The sequence below is a fragment of the Thyridium curvatum genome, assembly GCF_004353045.1.
Source record: "Thyridium curvatum strain D216 chromosome Unknown NODE_1_length_1224711_cov_81.814160, whole genome shotgun sequence".
Classification (NCBI taxonomy): domain Eukaryota; kingdom Fungi; phylum Ascomycota; class Sordariomycetes; order Thyridiales; family Thyridiaceae; genus Thyridium; species Thyridium curvatum.
The window spans coordinates 804,655-824,438 of record NW_022156756.1 but is presented as its reverse complement, the minus strand read 5'-3'; the positions used below and the strand labels follow the sequence as shown (position 1 = coordinate 824,438).

Here is a 19,784-nt window from a genome sequence, read left to right as displayed (position 1 = left end):
GGATCAACCGAAGATATGGCTAATTACATCACCATGCTCCTTACGACTGGACCAGTTGGATCCATCCAATCTTGTACTTGTACTTTGGCATCAATCATGGGAGCTAAGCCCCGTGGGTCGGAGGACTGCGGTTCCGAGAGGCCTGATCACACATTGCAGAGTCTTGCGCCTCTGGAGTGATCGTCAACAATAGCGCAGCTCCACGACAGGACGGAGATAGCACGAAACGCGGTCCTTGGGTATCCTGACAGCTTGTCAGATAGGCGCAAAGCTCAAGTCCATGGCTGAGCTCGCCGAAGCTGCTCGCTATTGCCAGTCTGGTGGAATGCAAATGACACGACTTGTGTTGGCGAACTGGTCTAGTTCAGATGCAGGTGGAACTGTTATATCATGCAATGCTATAGGGGTATCATCTATTTGTCTTTCAGGTCTACAAGATGGATTGGGCACCATTCCGTCTTCAGGTGCAACCCACCACCCGCGTTCGGCAGCACGAAGCAGATATTTTGCCCAACAAAGTCCCCTCCGCCGTCGTCTTTATAGACCCTGGTCTGCCGCAGTATCATGGCGTCCCTGATGCGCTTGTCGTCCGGAACAGCGACACCAGGGTCGATGTGCGCTAGCTCACTGAGCTTGATCTTGTCGACTTCGAGATCAGGCAGGTCGATGTCGTGCTCCAACTCGATGGATCGCTTGCCCGCCCCGCAGAGGTTGTTGATATCCCACAAGTTCTCCCTCTCCAATGCCATCTTCCTGATGAGTATGAGGGCTCTGTTCCGGATGTCTAGCCGCCTGCATTTGATGACTACAAAGTAGAGCAGCGGCAGATACCCCATCTCAAAGGTGAACTTTGGTCTTGTCCATAGCGTGTGTGCCCCTAGTTGCTCCCGCATCCACGCCTCAAGGATCGTGCCGATGTCGACGACCTCCTCGAATTCCGGGATGAACTGGTCAAACCCGAGCTCGTCCTTGGAGACAGCCATGCTCAGCCATATCTTAGCTATGAGGCATTGCATGTGCAGATGCATAATTGTCGCAGTAGTATCTCTGCCCGAGGACTTTGAAGAGAAGTCGCTTGCAGCGACTGCCTCCCGCCACTTGCCGAGCTCGTCCACCAGCACTGCTTGTTCCTCGATGATCTCTCTGGGCACCTCCACGTCAATCAGCGATCCGATGCGGTACTCCCAGCCCGTCCGGATCAACCTCGTAGCCCGACACATCAGCTTGTCCAGCATCTGCTGCATGTCCGGCAAGCTCTCAAACCTGTCGGGCACGTCCCCGTCGAGCCCCGCGACGGCCGGGAACGAGTCGGGCGTCGCACCGAAGAAGAGCGGCGTGATGCTCAGCCGCCGGATGATGGGCACGAGGTACGCCTCGGCCCAGCTCGGCAGCGACGCCGCGCCGCGCGCGGTGACCTTGTTGAGGATCTGCACGCCGTGCCGGCAGTGGCTCGTCGCGGCGCCGCTGTCCCCGCGGATGAACTCGATGCAGACGAAGATGACGCAGACGACCAGCGCGAGGGCCTCGTTGTCGGCCTCCACGAGGCTGCGGATCGCGGCGTTGTAGTGCCGCAGCGCAAAGTCGCTCCGCTTGCGTATCGTCGCGGCGGTGTCCGGGCTTCTTGTTAGTGTTGCTGTTGTCATCGTCGTCGTCGCCGGGGGCTGGTGGAACTGCTCGTACAGCGCGCTGACGGCGACGGCGGCGTGCCGCACCGCGGGCTCGTAGTGGCTGAACTGCAGGACCAGGGCGGTCCAGAAGTAGGCGTCCGTGTCGGAGCCGACGTGGTGGTACACGCCGGCCAGCACGGGCGCCACGACCTCCTGGAAGAAATGCAGCGCGCGGCCCTCGCCGGCGCGCCGGTGCCGCGCCGTGCTGCTGCTCGTGTCGAAGGCGGTGGCGTCATCGTAGAGGGCCGCCAGGGGGCTTGGCCGGTGCCACGTCAGCGCGCCTGCGGCGGCAGCCGCGGCACTGGCCTCTGGGGGTGGCGCGTAGCCGTCGCAGTTGCGGCCGGTGCCCGTACATCTCTTGCAGTGCGGTTTGGCCTCGTCACACTTGACCTTGCGGATCCTGTTCGTGTGCCGAAGAGTCAGGCATGCGGTCAACAAGGAGGAAGCCCCCTTCTGTTTTCCTGCGCCAGGGGCTGGCGGGCTCTGGTTCCTTGCGCTCGCTTGATATGGCCGGGTTGGGTAAGGGGGAGGTGATACACGAGGACGGGTGGGGATGATGCGGCGCAAGCTTCATGGCCGCAGAGGAATGATATCAAGTGCCGGCCTGTGGGGATGCAAGGACAGAGCTGGGAATGGGCAGGATTGGGCAATGGGTCACGTACTTGCAGGTCAGGCAGCCTGTCCGCACCTTCTTGCTCCCCTTTCTAGCCATTGATAGACCCTGACGGACTCGATCGATTTGAGGGTCGACTATGGTTTCCCCTCGGTCTCTGACCCGCTTTGAGACGAGCAGGGCCAGTCGGCTGGATGCTGGAAGGCGGATGTATTCCCGTCCGTATGGGTGCGGAGGAAAGAGGAAGCTGGTGGCTTGCTTTTCCTTCGATAAGTCCACCCTCCCAACTCTCTTGGTGGCCGGATTGATTTGGATCTTCCGTTTAGGTTCGCAAGGGGGGGAGAATCTAGGCGGACTCGTGAGGGAAAAATAGTCTCGGGGGTCTAGAAGGCAGCAGCATTCTCCAGGTCCGGCGAGGCCAAAGTGCTGGTGCGAGGGCACAAGTCCTGAGCATTTACGGGCGGAGCAGCTGTGCACACAGGGCAACAGGGCTGTCCTCGCCCCAGACGTTTATTTCCGACTGTGGGGGTCGAGTCCGAGGCGTCCAATCAACCTGGGACCCGGGAAACGTTCGCTGCGTCTCGAGGCCATCCCGCCTTCATGTGTATGCTCTCCACCTGCAACGGCTCCGCACTGGCGTGGAGGCAGTGAGACTTTAAGCTTACCTATTAATACCCATCGGCTCTAGTGATGCCTATTGGAAAAGTTCGGGGCCGAGCCTGGGATTGAACCCTGAATGATCAACTTACACTGCCTTCCAGCACAAACAAGGCATACGTGCGCGATCTTCAGTTGAGCATCGCATATTTTCACGTTCATTGAATGGGGGCACAGCTTTGAGCTAGCAGACATGGAGAAAAGAATTGCTCGCTGATCGCTTGTTCTCGTTTAGGGTATCTACACATTATATTGCTAAGGTTGGCGCGAAGAGCCCTCGCCGTTGGGTGCGGACGTCACAGGAGGGATCTCGTGGGATGCCGGGCTCGTCGACGGCTGGGTGGGAGCCGGTTCTGCGGTGGCGGTAGGAACAGGACTCGCGGCAGGCGCCGCAGCTGGCGCCGAATTCTCCGCCATGGCCGGCTGAGCACTCGCAGCCGCAGCCTCAGCCTCAGCCTCCGGCTCCTTGGTCCGCTCCCCACAGCACTGTCTGCCGCCGCGCAGGCACCACCACACTACGCCGAGCATGATCAACAGGAAGGCCATGCCAATGCCGATACTGACCCCGAGCACACCTGCCGGCGACAGCCCCTCGTCGTAATACCTCCCACCATAGCCGCTACCGCCGCGGCCGGACGACGAACCCCGATCTCTGCTCGAGCCCTCGCCGTAGCAGTAGTCCTGGGGCCCGCAGAAGAATGTCGTCTGGGGCATCTTGCTGCCGTACGACTCGAACGAGACGATCTTCTGCTCCGAGACGCCAAACTTGACGGGCGCAAAGGCGACCTGGCGGTTGACGAGGTCAAAGGCCGTGTAGGTGCGGCGCAGGAGCGGGCTGCCGATGTTCCACGCGCCCTGCTCCTCCTTGCCGGTCGAGTAGTAGTTGCGACCGGAGCCCAGGGTGCCGTTCTGGATGCCAAACATGCAGTACTTGGTTGCGGACTCGGTGTCCCAGCTCCACGTCGAGGTGGACCAGATGTCCTCGCTGATGACGAGGTCCACCATGGGCACGTTGATCACCGGACCGCCGGCGCCAGAGAGCTCAAAAGAGAAGGTGGCATTGCTGGCATTGGCGGAGCACGGGACGGTGGCGAGCTTGTAGCTTGGGTTCCAAGTGGCGTTGGCCATCTCCCAGATCTGCGAGGCGATGCTGTCGGGCAGGTTCGAGATCGAGTCGGACGGGCTGATGAAGACCGGGGCGGGCATGGTCGTGGAGTTGATGACCTTGTGGTCGACGGTCGAGTTGGTGCCGTTGACGGTGTTTAGGTAGGTGCCAAAGGTGTACCAGACCGACGTAGTCTTGCTGGCGTAGATGCGCGTCATGTTGCCGTCGAACTTGGACGTGTCCACGGCCCCAAAGAGAACATTGCCCGACTTGGCTTCGGGGTCGTTCAGCCATATGCTGTAGGCCGACGTCTTGATCGCGCCCGCCGCCACTAATCTGTCGGGATAGTTGTCCCGCGTGGTGTCGTTGTATCCAATGCCGAGGACTCCAATGTAGTCGTCCATGCTGCTGGCTACACCAATGGGCATGTCCGTCGCCGCCACGCCATTTATGCTCATCGTGTCTAGGACTCGCTTTCCGGAGGCATAGCTGCCATCCACATACCGCGCCGTGAAGGTATTTCCGTCCGGATCGGTGGCGCTCGTCGTCGAGGCGGATTTGTTGTCTAATTAGGCATCAGTCAGCGGCCGTTTGCAAGGTTTCGGTGGTCAGAGTCAGGTAAGACTTACAGCTTCCCCAAATGCAGTATCGAGGAGTGGAGGAGGAGGAGGATGACGGAGAAGAGGAGGAAGAAGAGGAGGAGGAGGAGGAACCCGACGAAGTTGTTCTTCGGGACTTGCAGGTGGAAGACTGCCCATCCGGAACCCAAGTCACGTAGGAGCCGCACGACAGTATCATGGAGACATCCTGAGGAGGCGTCCCGACGGTCGCATTAAGCATGTAGGTGAACTTTGCGCCGTAGAGATCGACATTAAGCTTATCGTCGCGGCGGGAAGCCCTCGAATCGTGCTCGCGTGCCGTAGGCCGCGTGAAGGGAATGTGGACCTGGGCCAACACCGCCCATCCCAGGCCCGACAGGGCCAAAAGAAAGGACGTCTTCATGAGAGCGAAGACGAAGGCGCAGACGAAAACACAATACAGAAACGAACGGCTACGAAGAGAGTCGCATACTCGTGTGTGAAGCTTCCCGCGTTGTGCGTGCGGTGAAGTAGGTGGCTCACCAGTCTAAAGGGGCGGCCCGATGAAAAAAACTACATCCATTGAACGATGCGCTGCCTAAAATAGATGAGAGCTATGACTTGACGCTACGCCTGTCAAGGCCGAAACCGAGATTAGCTGGACCTCCGGGCGAACAAGCTTAACTGCGAGTGGAGTCCAGGTGTGTCGAGGCCCCGGTCAACGGCTTCTAGAGCGGAGGCGCAGCCGCACTGGTACCAATGGAAGGGGCTCTGGCGATGGATCCCTCTTCTCTTGGCCCAATCCTTCGTGGTGCTTTCATCTCTTCTGCCTACGGAAGAGTCATCCGCGAAGTCTCTGGTGGTGCCACTGGCGAGCCCTCTCAAGGAGCTTCTGAGGAGGCACTGACGCCTGCCAGTGCGGCCTAGATCGCCAGATTCCTCTGAGAAACATGTGCACTCGCCACTGATCCGGCCGGCCGCCGCGCACGAGAGTGAAGGGCGCCTTGGCCAAGTCCTCGTCTGTGAGATACCAGTCTTCATGACCGGTCTTAGGCGGCCTACTGGGTAGCTTTGGGAGATTCACGACGTATTTCCGGGAGGCGCGCACATCGAACAGGCCGGCAAATATCTTCTTCTCCCAGGCGCAGTCATGCCAAGGCCGGATGTTGTTCATGGTTGTGACCCAGAGATCGAGCTCCCGCAGGTTGGTCATGCGCGAGAGCGTCCGCAACAACCGCTCCCACGGATTGTCCTGGGCCGTGATTTGTGTATTACCAACTTGGAACGTGTGTTTTCCGGGACTCAGGTACAGATCAGACATGAGCGGCGGCATCTGGACGCAGATGTTAATTGACCGAAAGGTGGATAGCGGGTACCGGTTCAGAAAGGATACAGCGATCATAGGGCTTGTCATGCAGAAGGTGACGTCCTGGTAGATTGAATCGACAGCCTCGAGATAGCTGTCAGTGCGCCAGTTAGCAAAGGGTAAGGCACGAGGTGGACAGGGAATCATTAGGGCGAGGCCGCCATTGCGTACAAGAGTTTGCAAGTGAGCAAGATGGGAAGAAACGGTGACCAACGTGCCGTCGTTCCATCTTGCCTTGCGATAAAGTCGTCCTCGCAGGCCCAGTGAAGAGCCCAGGATGACTTTGCTCTGCGCAGGACCTCGACAGCCTCTTCTGGTGTCTCGGCCTTCTGCAACTGCTCATCCGTAGTCTCATCCGCCGCACCCTTACTGACACAGGGTGAATGGTACAATTTGGTAGATGACTTGGTCATCAAGATGTGCTGGGCAAGGCCGGCATCGCGCCATGCTTCTTGGAATATCATCCTGCGCACCTCGACGGGGAGTTTCCGCATGAGACGAGAAGATTCTTGAGGGTGTGCCGTTGCAGCCATTTGCAAACGGGCAGGTCGGTCCATGTCGTCCGTCGTCTCTGCTCGCCAGAGCGAGGCAAGGATCTGGAGCTCCGTCCTCGGGTGCCTCGGATTATCCATCCTATAAGTCGGAGGAACACGAGGCTTCTTCCCTTTGCGCGGCCCGCAATGGTGCATTGGAGGCCGTATCTCTGCCAAAGCCTCTGCCAATGTCGGATTGCGAGTAGCTAGAGAGAGTAGGCAGGTGGCAAGAGCACAGCTCCGATTCTTGTTTGAGCTTCTTGAGCTGCGGAGGATCTCTGGCTACTACAGAGACGACTGCATGAAGCAAGCACACAGACGACGTGATCCGTGAAACCAATGCTTGCTCGTGTTTCATGATCTCCAGAACGAGTCTTGCGAGTGCTTCACCCCGCTTCTGCCACACTCTCGCCGTCATCTCGTGCACGGCTTCCCCGCAAAGTCCGCCGTACGGAATCATGGGGAATCCGGAACGCCTGGGTGCAGTAGCTCTGAACCTTGAGCTTTAGTGGATCCAGCACTAATCATGCCCGCTGGCCAAGCATACTTGGTTGGTAAAGCCCGCGAGATCATTGGATCTTCCGCGGGGATCTGGATGGAAATCGCACTCTTCTCTCATGATGGGCACTCTGTCGACCTTCAAGCTTTGGTCGATTTAGACAGCGACGCGCGTGTAGACTTAGCCCGCTGAGGCCCTGATAGATCAAAAACCCTTCGAATTAACTTTTCGGCAAGGTCTCGACTTTAACCCTCAGATCAGACCATTCCAGAAGCTCCCGATGCCTCGCCGGGTAATGCTCGCAGGCCTTCGGCCCATTGGGGCCGATCATTCGCCTGACGATAGAAGGCGCGCAACGGCGACCATTCAAAAGCTCGTGATGGCTCTGTAAGAATCGAATACAGTCTCCGGAATCCTTGGGACTCGCTTGTCAACAGCGATATCTTTCCATACCTTGAAATATCAAAGGTCCAAGCACGACATGGCTCACGCCTTTTCACTCTTCCCGAACGCTGGGTCCGGTTATGTCAACGGCATCAAGGATGATGGCCAAGTTAAGTTTCCCGACACGGGGTATTTCAAAGGCCCCCTGAAGCCTTCTCGGGTCGAGGGCGATATCTTCGAGCTCGAGACCAGCGGCGAAGTGCCCAAGGACATCAATGGCACTTTCTTCCGCGTCCAGCCAGACCCGCGCTTCCCGCCCATGTTTGAAGAGGATGTACACTTCAGCGGAGACGGCAGTGTGAGCGCCTTTCGTTTCCAGAACGGCCATGTCGACTGGAAGCAGCGCTACGTCCAGACAGACCGGTTCCATGCCGAGACCAAGAACCGCAAGGCCATGTTTGGAAAGTACAGGAATCCCTTTACCGACAATGAGATGGTCAAGGGCATCATCCGCACCGTTTCCAACACCAACGTCTTCTTCTGGCGCGGCGTGATGCTCGCGTCAAAAGAGGACGGCCCGCCCTTTGCGATGGACCCCGTCACTCTCGAGACGATCGGCCGGTATGACTTTGATGGCCAGGTGAAGACGCCTACCTTTACCGCTCACCCAAAGTTCGACCCGGAGACTGGGGAGATGGTGGCCTTTGCATACGCTGCTGGTGGAGACGGGCACGATGCCAACTGTGACATCGTCGTCTGGACTTTTGATCCGGAGACGGGCAAGAAGACGCAAGAGGCTTGGTACAAGTCGCCCTTCTGTGGCATGATTCACGATGCGGCCTTGACCAAGAACTATCTGATCCTGCCCCTGACACCCATCAAGGCCAGCCTTGACCGGCTCAAGAAGGGTGGCAATCACTGGGCCTGGGACCCGAACGAGGACCAGTGGTACGGCATTGTGCCTCGCAAAGGAGGAGACATTCTTTGGCTCCGCTCAGACAATGGTAGGTTCATACTCGACACATGCAATCAATCAAGGAGTCACACCAAGGACACATCACCAAGCTAACTAACAACAAACAGCCTTCCACGGCCACGTCGCTGGAGCCTACGAGGACGAGAACGGACATATCGTCTGCGACCTCACCGTCGCCGACGGCAACGTCTTCTTCTGGTGGCCCCCCGAGGACACCGACCCCAACGAGCGCCTGGTGCGCCCTCCCAAGCTCATCGCCGACACTTTCCGCTGGGTCTTTGACCCGAAGCTGCCCAACGAGTCGCGCGTCAAGCCCTTCAAGCTCTACGGCACCAACGGCGAGTTCAGCCGCATCGACGACCGCTTCGTCACCAAGAAGTACCGCCACTTCTGGCAGCTGCAGATCGACCCGGCCCGCCCCTACGACTTTGCCAAGTGCGGCCCGCCCGCGGGAGGTCTGTTCAACGTCATCGGGCACTTTGACTGGGAGACGGGCTCCAGGGACGAGTACTGGGCGGGGCCGACGTGCACGTTCCAGGAGCCCGTCTTCTGCCCGAGGGCCGGGTCCGACAAGGAGGGCGACGGCTACCTGATGGCCCTGCTGAACCACCTCGACGTGCTGCGCAACGACATTGTCATCTTTGACGCGCTGAACCTGGCCAAGGGGCCCCTCGCCGTCGTGCACCTGCCGCTGCACCTGCGCATCGGCCTGCACGGCAACTTTGTCGAGCAGAAGGACATTGACGACTGGAACAGGAGGCGGGGCGACGGCGGCGATCTGGGCCCGGTGCAGGTGGCCACGGAGCCCCTGTCGTGGCAGGTCAACTTACAGGCCGGCAGTAACGGCACGAACGGTGCCAATGGCCATTGAAAGGGGCTGGATTCGGGAGGGGGGGGGGAGTCAAGTTACGAGTATGACAGCTTGCTTAGCAATAGCGAAATAAATCCGACTGGCTTTGATACGAAGGAAATCTATCTGCCACGCGTAAGATATGTGTCCATCTGGATGTGATATGCCGAGCCATGCACGTTTGATGCCGCTAAGCCCAGTCATCACAATCCCATCAACACCCCCCCGCCTCCCGGCCCTCCTCTTGACTGCAGCTTCAGTGATCTCTGGGGCAGACATCTGCGGGGAAACTACATAAGTACCCCGGCATGGCGCTAACCTCCGCATTATGGTCCCCTGACCAGCGGGGAAAGCTGTGCCGCCCGGGACGGCCATATTTTTCGAAGGCGCCTGGAACATCGGCAGCATCATCGGCTCCATCGCTCCGATGGCCGCGCAAACCCCAGAAACTCCAGCAGGATCACAGATGCTGCAGATGTTGGAGAAGGAGGTCTTGGCAGGGGAGCTGCCACGGAACCATTGAGCGGGAAGAGGGTGGCATAAAGACGGTCTACGCGCTATCCGGGGAGTCGCTGGTTGGGGTAGGTAGCTCAGGCCAAGACTTTTCACGATCCCAGGTCATCTTTGTCAGAAGTTTGTAAACCATGTCGAACGAGGTTGCAGAGCTCAAGCAGACGCTGGAGGCCCTCCAGAAGGAGGTGGTCCGGCTTAGAGGTGTGTGAGACGAGCTCCAAGAAGGACAATACATGGGTCTGGGAAGTCAGAGGAGGCAGGTACTGACAGAGAGACAATCAAACAGACCAGGAGGAGATTCGCAAGATCCAGTACAAGTATGGGTACTACCTCGACAAGTGCTTGTACCAGGAGGTAAGTCATCTCATCTACTACGAGTGCTTGTAGCGAGAAGAGGCCAATCAAGCTGACACGCGACCCGACAGGTCGCCGACCTCTTCTCGGACGACAAGGACAGCTTCGTGCAGTTCCTGGGCGGCCGGTACCGGGGCCCGGCCGGCGTCAAGCGCCTCTATCAGGAGCGCTTCGGCAAGCACTTTGTCAACGGGCGCAACGGGCCCATCCACGGCTTCCTCCTCGACCACCCGCAGATGCAGGGCATCGTCGACGTCGACTACTCGGCCTCGCCACCGCGCGCCAGCGGCCGCTTCCGCTCGCTGATGCAGGCCGGCGTGCACATCTCCCAGGCGGCCAAGCACCCGCGCGGCTTCACGCAGTGGTGGGAGGGCGGCATCTACGAGAACGAGTACATCCGCGACGGGCCCGACGGCTCCTGGCGCATCCTGCGCCTGCGCTACTTCCCCTTCTGGCACGGCGACTTTGAGCACGGCTGGGGCTACAAGGTGGCCGGTTTCGTGCCCTTCATGTCCAAGACGTACCCGGAGGACCCCAACGGGCCCGACGAGGTCGTGACCGAGGAGCAGAGGATGATGTGGCCCGACACCAGGGTCGTCCCCTTCCACTACGACCACCCCGTGACTGGGCAGCCGGTCAAGGAGGAGGACCAGCGGGCGCCCGAGTTTGGCGACGACCCCGCCAACGCGAAGCCTTCTCTTAAGCTTCAGTGGTAGTGGTAATCTACTAGTCGAATACAAGACATATATTCAAGTGTGCAAAGTGTGATTCGTCGATCCTGAGTGCATGATTCTTCCTTCGGATGGTTCAGCCTGTCTGCAGTGAAGGGTTCGAACGTTGTCATGTCGGATCCCAGATGGTCTCCTTCCTACTTTGCAAGCTAGAATCCGGAATAATTTTATTCTCATTATCATACAGCAGTCGTAAGTCGATGACTTTGAATTGAGCTATGAAGTGTATCTATGATTATAGCTCCAGCGGCAACTTGAACAGCTTGATAGCGTTTCTCCGCGCGATTGCTTCCTTCTGATCTGCCGGGAGATCTATGCTCTTCCACCAGTCTTGGCCCTCCTTTACCGTGTCATAGGGGTAATCTGGTCGGAAGTCTTAGTGCGGACTCATGTCAAGCAGAGAAGCTCACTCACCAATAGCGAACATGCATCTGTCTGCTCCGATTTCATCGATGCAAAACTTCAGGCCAGCTGTGTTGAAGTCCCCAGAGGTGGTGATGGAGACGTTGTGCTTGAAATAGTAGCTGTAATCCTCTTTTGATGGCCTGGTTGCCTTCTTCACCGGCTTGTTGTACCAATGGTCCGCTCGCCAGAGGTTAAAAGGGATGCTTTGGGGAATCAGTCAGAATAACTACACACTAGGTGATAATGAGACCTAACTCACCCCTCGCCCAAGTGCCCAGCAACGACTTGCACCTTGGGGAACTCGTCAAAGATCCCGCACGAGCAGAGTGCGTAGATGTGGAAGCTCAGGTCCAAGTGGAACTGCACCGCCGCCCCGAGCAGCTGCTTCCGCGGCGCGTAGCTGCCCTTGCCCTCGAGGTCGCAGGCCATCGGGTACCGCGGGTGCATGTAGACGGGCACGTCGAGCTCCTCGACTGTCTTCCAGAAGACGCGGTACTCGGGCTCGTCAAAGTACCGCTTCTCGCCCTTGCCCGTGTCCTGCACCGTCTGGTAGTCATTGAGCATGACGCCCTTCATGCCGAGCTCCGTGACCGCGCGCCGCAGCTCCGCGGCCGCGGCCTCGCCGCTGTGCATCGACACGGCGGCGAAGGCGCCGAAGCGCGACGGGTTGCGCGCGCACTCCTTGGACAGCCAGTCGTTGCTCTCGGCGGCGACGCGGGCCGCCTCCTCCGGGTCGGCCTCGCCCTGGCAGCCCGGCGAGGTGAGGGAGAGGAGCATGTACTCGACGCCCTCGGCGTCCATGCGCGCGAGGCGCTGGTCGTGGATGTCCAGCAGGGCGGCGGTCAGCGGGTGGTTGCGGATGTCCTGGCCCGGGGCGTACATGGCTGCGTCACGGGCGTGGCGCTCGATGCCTGCGGGGTCGAGCACCGCCTCCTCGATGGCAATGGTTCCCTTGGGCATGATGAGGGCAGGAGACGAGGTGCGGGGAAGCGAGTTTGTTAGGGGGACTGAACTTCGTGTATCATGAGACCTGCGACTGTCTATTGCGTATAGCTTCTTATAAATGGATACTTCTCATGTACCAACGCTTAAGACAGACTGGGTAAATGGTCTGAAGTCGGAAATATTGTCCCGAATTATACCCGGTGACGGCCAATCTTTATTGCTCAACATTACACGATGGTAGATGGTGAGAGGATATAGACGAATTCACCTCGTTCAGCTTTTGGAATAGTAAAGAATGAAAATTGTATTATATCATCGTTCTCTTGGAGCCAGCAACAAGAAGTCTCAGGGTCGTATTCATATTTGCACTTTCGCTTTCTAGCATATACATGCATTTAGTTGTGCAGGGTGAAGACTATGTCTAAGCCTGCGTAGGATCTGCGTCCACCTGTCGTCATGGCATGTAGCCGTACTCTCTACCCATGATTCTGTTTCTCATCCAAGAAACTTTGATGTCATCGCCACCAGCAACTTGGGAGTAAGAGAGCTTTGTTCCACCCTGACGCAACGTGATTGGTCTGCCTTTGACTTTGCTTCTCCACTGATAACGTTGCTCCGTATTCGACTTGGCACGCCGCGACCGGCGTCATCACGAAAATGTTTGCTCAGTTCTCTGTCCTGCAAAAACGAGCATCATTCTTTCCTGTCAGGATGAGACCGGTTATTCCTCGCGTATCTTTGACGAGAAGCAATGCAGGATGGACAACCCCGTAGTTGCGAACGTCTTTGGGACCATGGGCGCCGTGTTGTGGTCGCTCCAGGTGAGCAACAAGCATCTTCCAGATTTCGATGCCTGCCCAAGCTTCACATGCACTGACTCCGCATGGCAGCTGCTGCCCCAAATCTGGAAGAATTGGCGACGGCACGATAGCAAAGAGCTCTCAGGAACGTTCTTCCTGTCATGGGCCGTCGCCGGTGTGCCGCTCGGCGTGTACAACATCGCCGACGACTTCAATATCGCCCTACAGGTCCAGCCAAACATCCTCATCTTCCTGAGCCTCTGGACGTGGTCGCAGTGCAAGTACTATGGCGACCACTGGAGCCTCAAGAAGGCCGCGGTCTGGGCCGTGGCCATAGCGTCGGTCCTCGGGGGCATCGAGACGGGTCTTGTCTTTGCGCTGCGGGTGGCGCACGATCGCGGACAGGACTGGGCGTCCACCCTGATGGCTGTACTTGCGGCGGTCTTGCTGGCCGGGGGTGTGCTTCGTCACTATATTGACATGTTCCGGACGCGCTCGGACGCGGGTATATCCCTCAAGTTTGCGGTTCTGGACGCCAGTGGAGATGTGACTTCGCTGCTGTCTGTCATCTTCCAGCCTAGTCTCAGCATTCTGGGGCTGGTCATCTATGGCTCCGAGTTTGTCATATGGCTTGGTCTGATGGCGATTGTCCTCTACTTTCGGGCGATCGGTCGTGGGCAAGGGGGACAGCACTCTTCTGATCAATGACATGACATTTGCTGGCTGCAAATCGAAGACTGCCCAATTATTTTAACGCATATCTGTACATTCAACGCATCTGATCCGTGACAGGCATAAAACATCAAGTAACACGCACAATGCTCCAGCGCCTACAAATCTCCCGTCCCAGTTACTATCCCCGGCGTCGCTTCTGGTATCGTAAAGCAAGCGTCTTGTAGGTCAGGGAGATACGCATCCATGATTCCCGGAAATCTAGGGGTTCGCACAAGGTTAGCTTCCAGATCTTCATCTCAACTTTGTTGTCATGGCTGAAACTCACAGGTCTTGTTGCGGGCCGATGTCCAGGAAGTAGTGGCCCACAGCATCGACCCCAGAGGGGCTGAACCCGCTCTCCCCGTTGAGCATGCCGTTCTCGTCCAGCTGCGCCATGACCTCGACGAGCGCGTGCTTGGTCCACAGCACCTGCTCCATGCCCTGCAGGATGTGCAGGCACTCCCTGACCGAGTCGGCCGCCTGCTGCTGCTGCTGCTGCTGCGACCCCTCGCCGCCGGCCTGGTCGGCGCGCGCGTACGACAGCAGCAGGACCTGCAGGTTCTCGAGCAGGCACGACGTGTCGTAGGTGACGAGGCTGGTCAGCAGGCCCGCGTCGCGCATGTAGGCGAGCAGGCCCATCGACTTGCGCGCGGCGTCGATGCACAGCGCGCCAAAGTCCTCGAAGAAGCGGCGCTTGGGGCTGCTCTTGAGCTCGGCGTCGCGCAGCACGCTGTACAGCAGGAAGGGCCGCGTGGCGAAGACGAGCGCCGAGTAGTAGCGCAGGTGCAGGACGGCGACGGAGCGGTTGTGGTACGAGGGCGCCTGCGCGGCGTCGCGCAGGTGCGGCGGCATGGAGGCGTGCCAGGCGTGCAAGGAGGCGATGGCGTCCGAGATGGCCGAGATGGAGACGCCGGCTCCCGGAGCGGTAGACGAAGATGCGGAGGAGGAAGAGGAGGGTGAAGTCTTGTTGTACAGCAGGCGGCCGATCTGGCGCTTGAGGTGCGTCAGTTTGCACGACACGGAGAGGTAGTAGAGCGGCATGTTGCTGCCGGGGCTCAGGATCTGAGACGCAAGGATGTCAGCATTCGTAGCTAGATCAGGTGTGAATGGGAAACACCGCTTGTCTTACCTGTTCTGAAAGAGACTCGAGGGGTGCAATCGCATTATCCTCGCTGATCGCCGTCGGGTTACCGTAGCAAAGCGCCACATCGTGATCGAGCAGGTATAGCGTAGAGAATATCCGTAGATCGATCTGTCTCTGCAGGCACTCCTTCGTCTTGATGGTCTTTTGGAGATGCAGGCCTAGCGTGTAGGCAATGCTCGCGGCAGAACCAACGTAGATGTACGCAGTATTCGCAAACATTGAACTTTGCAAGGCAAGGCCCTGTTGGTATGTAGTCAGAACGCTGTCCTGGCTTTTATTCTTTACCACGAGCCACTTACCAAGAGACATAATGCACGAACACAATCGACATCCGCCTCGTCGTACAATGTGGCGGCTAGGCTCTTTGCCAACGACAGATACCTCATCGACGACTCGTCGCCGACATCAATGCCATCGCTACGCGCTTCGCTCTCACAGGTCAAGGCCAGGATCGAGTAGAGCGAGCAAAGCATCGACGACGTGGCAGCACCCGCATCGCCCGAGTATATCCGATCGAGGATCGCGTAGAAGCTCTCGGCCGAGAAGAACCAGTACATGGAGTGCACATCGCGGAAGAAGCGGGCAACGCAGCGGTTGCAGAGGTCGCGTCGGGGAAGGTAGATTTGGCGAGGACCCGTCAGGATCTCGGGTGTCTGCGGCGGCAGGGGCGGTGCTGCGGTCAGAGGCGCGACGAGGTCGGACTTCACCGCCACTTCTGATAACCTCCGGTTCTTCAACGACCTGACGGCGGCGTTGAACGCATATGATCCTTCTATTCCGACATGTCCTACGGGGTTCGGGGTTTTAGTCCAAAGCAATACGAGATCGCCAGAAGGAAGGAAAACCTGGCAGGGCTGATGTGAGACCTACTGTAGTGGCCCTTGGAGTCGACGGTGAGCCAGCCCAGCTCGCCGTGGAGGTCGTCGATCTCTTCGATGGTGACGATGCTCTCGTGGCTTGCAGGCGTGCTCGTGGTCGACTTGCTCGGCCGCACATCCCCATTGGCCGGCGACGACGTCGGGCTGCCCAGTTCGACGGTGGGCGTGGGCTGCTGGCGCGGCCGCGGGCTATCCTGCCGTTGCTGGCCATTCGCTGCGGGCTTGCTGCCTTCGGAGAAGGACGTCACAATGCCCTTGAGAGACTGCAGGTTGAGCTCGACGTCAGGCAGGAAGTGCTCCAGCGCCTTGGTCATGTACCGAAACTCTTCTTCGGAGACATGGTAGTACGGCCTCTGTCGCCGACGAGACGGGTCCACCTGGCAAGGGGCGCCGATGCTGGCACAGAACTGACATGGTCCCGGGACTGGTCACACACAGGCACGCACAAGAGTTAGCAGCGAGTCCTTCACCTCTCGGCAGCATGTCGCCTGAAGACACGGGGGTGTGGTGTCGCCGCTCCGTGCTGCAGGCACAGGCAGTAGTAGCAGCAGGGACCATTCCTTGGTAAACGCACCTGGATCGACACACTTTTTGTGTTGGAGAAGGGACTGTCAGCACGCGGCGCATAACAATCGACTCCGGCACATCGGAAGCAATGTCTGGCGGATTTGGAGATGGCTTACTTTTGTCTTCCGGTTCTTGCATCGGTCGCAGCTCATGGGAGCGCGCCGCTTGCCGGGCCGATCGGTAGAAGAAGAAGTCTGCGCCGCGGTCGACATGATCTGTTATTGTCCCTCCTCTCCCGGTCCGGATCGTAATTTCGGGGGGTTGTAATTGATCAGAGTTCTGGGCAATATGGAGCGCAGATTGCTTTCCTTTCCAGCAGGAATCTATGAAACCCCAACGAGCGTTCTCGTTCACCTGGTGGCCATCTAGTATATCGTTGCAATCTCGCGTCGGCGGACTGAAATAGCCTCCGCATGACTGGCCTCTGGTGAGGAGAGAGGTGGGCACGGTGGGGGTGCCAGAGGCGAGAGGGCAGAGTCTAGGACGGTCTAGGAGAGCCATTCAACTGCCGACAATGCCCTCCTCGACACTAGTCTCCAGCATTCTGTGATCTGCGGGGGTGGCGGCCGTGTTTTGGCTCCAACTTCCCCAACCTTTTCCCCCTCTATTTTCTTTGTCAGAAGCATGTAATGTGGACAAGGCGCATGTGGCTGTAACGCCCCGCGAGCCAATTGTTCGTCTGGGCCATCCTCCTGGGCAAGGGAACACGCGGGGAGCCCCTCTCTCTGTTCGATCTGTCACGGAGTTCGGAGTTTTGGGGCTGGTCTATCTGTATCTCTAGTCCAGCTTGGTCTCGAGACGCAGACACGTAGACACAGGGCTTGCACAGGGCTACGAAACACCAGCGACCGAGGTCATTCTGTGGCTCCACAGCCGGTTCTTGAGCTACACGACCCGATGTGGCCCAGACTTTCAGCCAGATTGCTTGGCTAATTGCCGATTCTCCTTGCCATAGCTCGTGGCCCATCCGGAGAATTCCCACTTGCTTTCTAAGCTGGTGCATTCGTAGACAGTAGCATCCTTGCTGACTGTATCATATCCTACAGGATATGTGTCTGCGTTGTCTGGTTGAGGATCACCGTTGGCGATACTTCCCACGGACGCCAACGGAAAGGCCTGGCTGTGACGAGCTTTTCTCGGAACCCTGTCCGTCTTAGATGGGTGTCAAGCAAGTTCACGGAGTTTGAAGCGCAAAGACCTGCTCGATATAGGTTGTGCCAAGGATGGCACCTTAAAAAACCAAATCTTTGATCCGATCTGCTGTACCGATCTGCTGTAGATAATCCTGTGCCGCCGTCCCCTCTTTCTAGCCCAGCCCCCATATACAAGCCTTGCTGCACTGCTTGCTAGCTCCTTGCATCGTCCTTTGCCCATTCTCGGTCTATTTTACTCCAACATCCACCCTTTCCCTCCAAGCCAACGCCAAAGCAGAAGAGCTGAAAATCACATAAGCATAGCCTAAGCATAGCGCCTTTTATTCCAGCGGCACAATGGGCTCCAGTGTACCAACCGACTTCCGGCCCCGGATGCTGATCAACGGCGAGGTGAGATTTCTCGCTTCCCCCGATTCGGACCCGTAAGACGGGGTGTAAGACGGGGCAAAGACGGGGACGGTGCGCTGACAGCTTACTCCTTGCGAACAATCTAGCTCGTTGAGGCATCGGACAAGAAGACCTTTCCCCTCTACAACCCGGCAACGCGCGAGAAGGTCGCGGATGGTGAGCATTCCATTCGCAAGCACATTTGCTTGCGAGCAATTAGATATGGGGGACATATCGCTGAATAGTTCCCGCAGTCCCCGAGGCCACTGAGGCCGATACCAATGCCGCGGTCGCCGCCGCCAAGGCCGCATTCCCGGCCTGGTCGGCGCTCGACCCGGCCAAGCGAGGCACTTACCTCAAGAAACTCGCCGACCTGCTGCGCCAGCACCACGATGAGCTCGCCCACCTCGAGGCGAGCTCCATGGGCCGCCCCGTCGACATGTACTTCGAGACCTTTGCCGCCGCCGGCAACTACGACCACTACGCCGAGTCGTGGCCGCACATCCAGGGCCAGGCCAGCGTCAACACGCCCGGCCACGTCACCATGACCCTGCGCCAGCCCTACGGCGTCGTCGCGGCCATCATCCCCTGGAACGTGCCCATCCTGTTCTTCTCCAACAAGACCGCCCCGGCCCTGATCGCCGGCAACACGGTCGTGCTCAAGTCGAGCGAGAAGGCGCCGCTGACCTCCGCCAGGGTCGCCGAGCTCATCGTCGAGGCCGGCTTCCCGCCCGGCGTGTTCAACGTCATCTCGGGCCACGGCCTGCCCAGCGGCTCCGTCCTGTCATCACACATGGATGTCCGCGCGCTCTCCTTCACCGGCTCCGGCCGCACCGGCCGCCTCATCCAGGAGCAGGCGGCCAAGTCCAACCTCAAGAAGGTCATCCTCGAGCTCGGCGGCAAGACCCCCGCGCTCGTTTTCTCCGACGCCAACATGGACAAGGCGGTCGAGCAGACGACGCACAGCATCCAGTGGAACAGCGGCCAGGTCTGCATGGCCAACTCGCGCATCTACGTGCAGAAGAGCGCCGCGTCGGCCTTTATCGAGGCCTTCAAGGCGCGCTTCGCCAAGGTCAAGGCCGGCAACCCCCTCGAGAAGGGCATCGACCACGGTCCCCAGGCCGACGAGGTGCAATACAACTCGGTCATGGCGTTCATCGAGGAGGGCAAGAAGTCGGGCACCCTGGCCCTCGGCGGCAAGGGCAACCTCGAGTCCATGAACGGCTACTTTGTCGAGCCGACCGTCTTCCTCGACACCCCCGAGGACGCGCGCATCATGAAGCAGGAGGTCTTTGGCCCCGTCGTGCTCATCAACACCTTTGAGACCGAGGCTGAGGCCATCCAGAAGGCCAACGACACCGAGTACGGCCTGTACGCCGCCGTCTACACCAAGGACATCAGCCGCGCCATGCGGGTTGCGCAGGCCCTGGAGAGCGGTTATGTCGGCGTCAACTGTACCAGCCCGGCGACGGCCAGGGACCTGCCGTTTGGCGGTTACAAGCTGTCGGGCCAGGGCCGCGAGGGTTGGCTGCACAGTCTCGACAACTTCCTCGAGACCAAGAGTATCATTATTCAGCTGGACTCGGACGACGCTGCTGCCAAGCTGTGAATATCGTGACTCTCGAATTAGCGGTAGTTTAAATGAAAATTGGATGTTTGCCTGTCATGAGCTATTCAAGTCGCATGAACAGATTCCTCTAACAGGGCTACCTTTGTGATTTAATTTTTCTCTCTAATATATCCAGTACGGTCTTTGCACTGGTACAGAGAGAGGATCTGAGCTCAAGATCATTGTAGATTTCTGCGGACCAATAATATGCTGACGGATATGAAACCGAATCGTGCCCGTTTGCGCGTATGCAATGCGCCAGGCATTCGCTTGGTGGTTACATGCTGGATCAACCAATCCCAATTGCAGGCAGCATAGGCTTTTTGTTGGGCTGATTCATCTCTGACGCCTTTGG

The 19,784-nt window shown here is 58.4% G+C and overlaps 7 protein-coding genes across 7 annotated transcripts; 3 read left to right on the top strand and 4 right to left on the bottom strand.

Moving 5' to 3' along the window:
- Window positions 1–413: 413 nt before the first annotated feature.
- On the bottom strand, window positions 414–2,241 carry E0L32_000255 (uncharacterized protein; the record flags this gene model as incomplete). The annotated part of the gene is made up of 2 exons (XM_031136751.1): window positions 414–2,067; window positions 2,213–2,241. 2 exons carry the CDS (start codon window positions 2,239–2,241, stop codon window positions 414–416), a joined length of 1,683 nt encoding a protein of 560 aa, XP_030997632.1.
- A 951-nt stretch (window positions 2,242–3,192) lies between these two features.
- On the bottom strand, window positions 3,193–6,618 carry E0L32_000254 (uncharacterized protein; the record flags this gene model as incomplete). Its single annotated transcript, XM_031136741.1, has 4 exons — window positions 3,193–4,607; window positions 4,672–5,093; window positions 5,529–6,080; window positions 6,158–6,618. The coding sequence occupies 4 exons, from the start codon at window positions 6,616–6,618 to the stop codon at window positions 3,193–3,195; spliced, it is 2,850 nt and encodes a 949-aa protein (XP_030997631.1).
- An 881-nt stretch (window positions 6,619–7,499) lies between these two features.
- On the top strand, window positions 7,500–9,249 carry E0L32_000253 (uncharacterized protein; the record flags this gene model as incomplete). The annotated part of the gene is made up of 2 exons (XM_031136730.1): window positions 7,500–8,406; window positions 8,486–9,249. 2 exons carry the CDS (start codon window positions 7,500–7,502, stop codon window positions 9,247–9,249), a joined length of 1,671 nt encoding a protein of 556 aa, XP_030997630.1.
- Window positions 9,250–9,872: 623 nt separating this feature from the next.
- On the top strand, window positions 9,873–10,811 carry E0L32_000252 (uncharacterized protein; the record flags this gene model as incomplete). Its single annotated transcript, XM_031136719.1, has 3 exons — window positions 9,873–9,942; window positions 10,028–10,095; window positions 10,167–10,811. The coding sequence occupies 3 exons, from the start codon at window positions 9,873–9,875 to the stop codon at window positions 10,809–10,811; spliced, it is 783 nt and encodes a 260-aa protein (XP_030997629.1).
- A 250-nt stretch (window positions 10,812–11,061) lies between these two features.
- On the bottom strand, window positions 11,062–12,191 carry E0L32_000251 (uncharacterized protein; the record flags this gene model as incomplete). The annotated part of the gene is made up of 3 exons (XM_031136708.1): window positions 11,062–11,189; window positions 11,241–11,434; window positions 11,491–12,191. 3 exons carry the CDS (start codon window positions 12,189–12,191, stop codon window positions 11,062–11,064), a joined length of 1,023 nt encoding a protein of 340 aa, XP_030997628.1.
- A 1,007-nt stretch (window positions 12,192–13,198) lies between these two features.
- Window positions 13,199–16,195, bottom strand: E0L32_000250 (uncharacterized protein; the record flags this gene model as incomplete). Its single annotated transcript, XM_031136697.1, has 7 exons — window positions 13,199–13,581; window positions 13,634–13,713; window positions 13,977–14,752; window positions 14,820–15,074; window positions 15,134–15,621; window positions 15,705–16,108; window positions 16,149–16,195. 7 exons carry the CDS (start codon window positions 16,193–16,195, stop codon window positions 13,199–13,201), a joined length of 2,433 nt encoding a protein of 810 aa, XP_030997627.1.
- Window positions 16,196–17,769: 1,574 nt separating this feature from the next.
- On the top strand, window positions 17,770–19,429 carry E0L32_000249 (uncharacterized protein; the record flags this gene model as incomplete). The annotated part of the gene is made up of 3 exons (XM_031136686.1): window positions 17,770–17,823; window positions 17,928–17,997; window positions 18,066–19,429. The coding sequence occupies 3 exons, from the start codon at window positions 17,770–17,772 to the stop codon at window positions 19,427–19,429; spliced, it is 1,488 nt and encodes a 495-aa protein (XP_030997626.1).
- Window positions 19,430–19,784: the final 355 nt, after the last annotated feature.